We start from the raw sequence: 5,846 nt of genomic DNA, 5'->3' as shown, positions 1-5,846 counted from the left end.
GCTCGGCCCTGACGGGGCTGCAAAGTTGTTTTCTGAACCCCGTGGGCGCCCCTCTGCCCCCTTCCCCCAATCCTGCTCACGCGCCCCCTCCCCCCTCCGTCACCTCCTCGAGTTTCGTTCTTTCAAACTTTTTGAGACCCTAATTGGTGGTCTCTGAGCGGCTCTCCGGGACTCCCGCCTCCTGAATAACTCTCATCACGTCACCGGGCCCCAGAGGGGCGCGGGGGTGAACGAAAGGGCTCCCCGAACTTTTTTTTTCCAGCGGGGCCGAACGGGGACTCCGTGATGATTGGCCAGGGCGCATCACTGTGAGCCTGTCAATCACCGGGCCTCCCGGTGGCGAGGGGCGGACCGAGTCCCAACCCCGGGGGATCCGAGCAGGTATATAAGGGACCCGGCGAGCGCCTGGCCAGACTGCGAATGCGGCCAGCTCGAGACAACGCATCAGGTGCGACTAGCCTGCGGGTTCCTGCCGACTTGGCGCGGAGCACTTTGGCAAGCCTGCCCTTCCCGCCTGACCCGCCGGCCCCCCGGCCCCCAAGCGCCCCTCCGACGGAGTCCCCAGGTCTTTTCACCGTGGCCGCTCCAGCCCCGGGAGCGCCTTCTCCTCCCGCCACTCTGGCGCACCTTCTTCCCGCCCCGGCCATGTACAGCTTGCTGGAGACCGAGCTCAAGAACCCCGTGGGGCCACCCACCCCAGCGGCAGGCGCGGGCGGCCCCGCAGCCCCCGGCGGCGCAGGCAAGAGCGGCGCGAACGCAGCCGGCGGAGCGAACGCAGGCGGCGGCAACGGCGGGGGTTCGAGTGGCGGGGGCGGGGGCAGCGACCAGGACCGCGTGAAGCGGCCCATGAACGCCTTCATGGTGTGGTCCCGTGGGCAGCGGCGCAAGATGGCCCTGGAGAACCCCAAGATGCACAACTCCGAGATCAGCAAGCGCTTGGGCGCCGACTGGAAACTGCTGACCGACGCCGAGAAGCGGCCGTTCATCGACGAGGCCAAGCGACTGCGCGCCGTGCACATGAAAGAGTACCCGGACTACAAGTACCGGCCGCGCCGCAAGACCAAGACGCTGCTCAAGAAGGACAAGTACTCCCTGCCCGGAGGCCTGCTGCCCCCCGGCGCCGCCGCCGCCGCCGCGGCCGCCGCCGCCGCGGCCGCCGCCAGCAGCCCGGTGGGCGTGGGCCAGCGCCTGGACACGTACACACACGTGAACGGCTGGGCCAACGGCGCGTACTCGCTGGTGCAGGAGCAGCTGGGCTACGCGCAGCCCGCTACCATGAGCAGCCCGCCGCCGCCGCCCGCGCTGCCGCAGATGCACCGCTACGACATGGCCGGCCTGCAGTACAGCCCCATGATGCCGCCCGGCGCCCAGAGCTACATGAACGCCGCCGCCGCCGCCGCCGCCGCCTCGGGCTACGGGGGCATGGCGCCCTCGGCCGCCGCCGCCGCGGCCGCCGCCTACGGGCAGCAGCCCGCCACCGCCGCCGCCGCGGCCGCCGCCGCGGCCGCCATGAGCCTGGGCCCCATGGGCACGGTGGTGAAGACCGAACCCAGCTCGCCGCCGCCCGCCATCACGTCGCACTCGCAGCGTGCGTGCCTCGGCGACCTGCGCGACATGATCAGCATGTACCTGCCACCCGGAGGGGACGCGGCTGACGCCGCTTCGCCGCTGCCCGGCGGCCGCCTGCACAGCGTTCACCAGCACTACCAGGGCGCTGGGACTGCCGTCAACGGAACGGTGCCGCTGACCCACATCTGAGCGCCCGCCTGCGCGCGCCGCCCCTCCGCCCCCATCCCGCCCCGCACCCCCGAGTTGGGACGCCTTGTTGTTTAGCTTTGCTTGCCTGGGACCGTTGCCTTGTACCGATGATGGGGAGGACAGAAAGTTTTGCCGTAGCTGTCGGGTTTTGTACAAAAGCGAAAAGTCCGGAGCAGCGGAAGTGGGACTTTCTAGAGCTCGCCTGCCCCTCGCCGCTGCCCCTCCCTCCCCTTTTGTAGGCTGGGAATCGCTGTGATGTTTGCAGAGAAAAAGCAGCCCCCCCCCCTCCTCCTCCTCCCGGGTTCCTGGGTTTTTCTGTTGCATTTGAAAATGTTGTCTCGTTAGTTTGCTGTTAGCCGAGGAGTGAGTGAATAGGAGAAGCGTACTCTCGGGTGAGGCTGGCCTGAGAACTGCAACGTCTCCTCCCCCTGTCGCGTTGTAGCGGTTTTCCTGGTGGGTTCTTGCGGGGAGGGGGGGGGCGCTGACCGCGCGGAGTGGCGCGGCAGCCGAGGCCGATGTTAATTTATAGCCGGGTGTGCGTGTGTCTCCCGCCTCGCCGCCCCTGGCCGCGGGACAGCTTCTGTCCAGTCCGCATTTAGGCTGTTGAGTTGGTGATTTCTGCCGTGATCTGTTTGATATTTCGTCGCGCTAATGTATTCACTTTTCGTTTGGGTGGTGGGGAAGGGGGTATTTTGTTTCAGGTTTTTCAAGGTTTTACTCTTAATTCCTAAATGAGAGATCAATAAATTTTATAACCAACGTGATGGAGTCCTGATAATTTTGCGGGCCTGAAACTTTACGTGCGGGTTGGGAAGGGGACTTTCACTTGGTATTAGAACCTTGGCCCCGTCCCGGGGGGAGGCGAGCGTGATCCGAAATGCTTTCCCACTCCTGGTCAGCCAAAACACCTCGGCTCCCAATCTTTTCTACGGAAACTCGGAGGAGCAAGCGGCGGGTCTTCCGGGAGCGCCTGCCGGGAGCCGACGGACGCTAGCCGAGGCGGACACCCCGCGGCCACGCACTTGTTGATAGCGGCGAGCGTCCGCTGGAGGAGTGTCTGCGGCAGCGGCCACGCGGGGCGGGGAGGGGCGGCCCGCGGCCGCGGAAACCCGCCCAGAGAGGGGGCACCTGTACCTCTGTGCGCTGGGGCGGGAAGACACTTGAGCCGAGCTGAAATATTTACAAAACGAAAACCCTTCGGAAATCTCAATTACCCTATTAAAAACAAATGGTTACAGGAGTCCCCGGCAGGAAGTAAGTACATTTGCACCGTGGTGGCCTAAGCGGCGGGGCTAGCATTCAGCCCCAGAAGGTGTGGTTTTAAAAAGTACACCTTAGACTTGAAAAGCTCTCCAAAACTCCTCCGATGGCGTTTTCTTTTTGACTTGTCAACCCAGACCACTTATTTGTTTTCTAGAAGAGGCCCTCTCTCATCCCAAGCCTCGAGCCCGCTCTCTACTCCTCCCTCCCTCCCTCCCTCCTCCAACCCCCGCCCGCCCGCCACTTTCCCCCAATCCCTGACCCTTAGGCATTCCACTGTGCCCCCCGAAAGGCCTTTGGTTTCGCGCCCGGCCACATGGCCCCAGTGTATCTGTTTGGGGCCTAGGAAGAAAACAAATAGAACCACTGTTTTTTTACCCCCTCCTCAGCTGTTTGAGGTGATTTCCTTAATCCCTTTAATCCTGTTACCTCGCTATCCCAGAATAACTAAACTCGGTCTTTCCAATAAGCTTGGCCTGGTGCACTGTTTTTATCCTCATCCACTCTTGATCACAGGTTTCTTTGCTTGAGGTCTGCTGGGACTCGGGGCGACAGAATCTCCCATAAATTGGTCCGAATTCCACATTTCCAACCGGCTTCCTTTGTGCGGGCCGGCCATTCACCTGCGGGCCTGGGCGGGCCTCAGGGGGAGGGGCAGAGGCTTTCTGCAGCTTCGGGGGTCGTGCCCGCTTTTTACACATCACTGCGGATCCCGGAGAATAAGCTCACCACGCCTCTCCAAGAAAGGTCCCGTCTCCCAGAGAAGGCAGCGTCAACCCTCCCCCGCAGACGCTGGCATGCTCCCCCCCATCCCCGCACCCCACCGCACCCCACCCGGTACTTAGCACTCCTTACCCCCACTCCTTACTTAGCAGTGGGAGAGCAAGCCGCGGTGATTTACAGACCCCCGGGCGTTGCCTCCGCCCGGTGCCCCTCTCCGCCCCGCTGCCGTCCGGACAGGGCTCGGGCTCGGGTCCCCGTCCCACTCCTTCCTCTCCCCATCCCGGGGTCACAGACCTGGAGCCCCCCTGCCCCTGGCTGCCACACTTGCCGGCCCCCCACCGTCGCCCCCGTGCTCCAGTGTCCCGAGGGCGGGAGGAACCTCTCTTGTCACATCCACCCCACCCCCCCTTCGTATCTCTCCCAGTGTTTGGGCCTCGGTAAAATACCTGGCCGTAGGTTACTCGGGGTTCAAATTGCTACCAATTGTGGACACAAGTTTGGTCTGAAATGACTGCAGGAAAGGGACGGTGAAAACAAGCAATTCCGCCCCACTGAGGGGGCGGTGCCAACGGGGAATAAACTGACGCTGCTGCTCTCGAAGAGTCCATTGTGCTGCTGCCTTCTGAGAAGTGCCAGGGTCACCCTTTCAGCGGGCTTCATATACTGTTCGCTCCCTCTCTAAACATCCACGGCTTTGTGCTCCACTTTGTCAGATTTCCAAATTGCCTTTAAGAAAAAAGATTTCATCCATCAGCACATTTGGAGGATTTAAATACAGATGAAAGATCTTTCAAAAAAAAAAAAAAAAAAAAAAAAACTTCAGCAGGAGGGAAGAGAAGGGAACGGAGCTGGACTGTAAAACTTCCATCCTTCAGGCCAGAGTTTTTGCCCTAGAGCACCCCCTCCCTGCTCCCACGCTTCTCCTACACCCTTCTTGCAGGACAGCTGCCCCTTAATCTGTTTGACGGTTTGGGGTTCTGGTAAGATTCAGTTTGAAGGGAGGGTTCTGCTCTTAAATGGCAACAATAACAAAATCTGGTCAAATCCCAACTCCTGCCTCCTGGAGCTTGTTTTACACGAGGTAACTGGCCCCGAAGGGGGAAATAGCGCTGGGGATTGCATAGCTGGGGCACAGAAGAGCCACACTCCCAGTGCCTGGAAGGGTTTCCGTTCTACCCCAAGACGGAGAAAAACCGATGAAACCCCAGCCCCAGCTGCCTCTCAAGCCCACCGTGCGGCCCAATCTCTATAGAAAAGAGGTGATTCCTGGCAAAGACACCTAGTAGCCACCGCTTGGTGAATGGTGAAGTGATAGCGGGGAGCCCAGGGTCCTTCCACAGTGGAAAAGACCAGCCCATCTTTCAGCTCTCTGCTGACAGGAACAAAGCCACCTCATGCTGAGAATTCTCCCACATAGAGATTTTCTTTCCTGTCCTCTCCGCACAACTCCCCTCATTAATCTCCCTTCCAGAAATCTAGAGGGGGAGAGGGCACCCGAAATGCAGGCCAACGTTTATAAACAGATGTTCATCACAGAATTCCTCATGATGGCAAAAGTTCCACCCAACCTAAATGTCCAACAATAGGAGAAGGTTATTTAAAATATGTGTTCAAAAAAAGGCTTCTTTGCAGATATTAAAAATGGTGCGTGGAGAGATTTTAATCACAGGGAAATGTTTAAAACACAAAGTGAAAAGAGCAAGATACACAAAGTGTGTTCAGTATGTATGACCTATTGAATAATAAGTATATATGACTGGGAAAATATGCAAAAACGCCAGGTAGTGTTATGAATACTGGTTGGTCTCCCTTTTATGTTCTCAGACTTTCCAATTTTCTCTGATAGGATTGTATTCCTGTTATTACTGGAAAATGCAGGTTTAAAATCATTCTCTCCCTATCACAAATACAGAAACGTGTCTCCTGGTGAAAGAAGAGAGTTCCAGCTTTCCCTGCATTTGTTTTGGGGCAAGGAGGGGGCAGGGAGCCCCAGGAGCAGTAATCTTCCAGCTCTCCTCTGGGATGGGGCCTGCCCGGATCACAAGCAGGACAGCCCGTCAGAGCAACCCACCCCCCTCCTCCGCCAAGCACCTTCCTCGGTAAGC

The 5,846-nt window shown here is 59.3% G+C and overlaps 1 protein-coding gene across 1 annotated transcript; it reads left to right on the top strand.

Moving 5' to 3' along the window:
- The first annotated feature begins 302 nt into the window (after window positions 1-302).
- Window positions 303-2,517, top strand: SOX3 (SRY-box transcription factor 3). The gene has a single exon (XM_045471879.1). The coding sequence runs from the start codon at window positions 421-423 to the stop codon at window positions 1,756-1,758; it is 1,338 nt and encodes a 445-aa protein (XP_045327835.1). The 5' UTR covers window positions 303-420; the 3' UTR covers window positions 1,759-2,517.
- Window positions 2,518-5,846: the final 3,329 nt, after the last annotated feature.

The sequence above is a fragment of the Leopardus geoffroyi genome, chromosome X (genome assembly GCF_018350155.1).
Source record: "Leopardus geoffroyi isolate Oge1 chromosome X, O.geoffroyi_Oge1_pat1.0, whole genome shotgun sequence".
NCBI classification, from domain to species: domain Eukaryota; kingdom Metazoa; phylum Chordata; class Mammalia; order Carnivora; family Felidae; genus Leopardus; species Leopardus geoffroyi.
The sequence above is the reverse complement of the archived record's forward strand: the minus strand, read 5'-3'. Positions and strand labels throughout refer to the sequence as shown.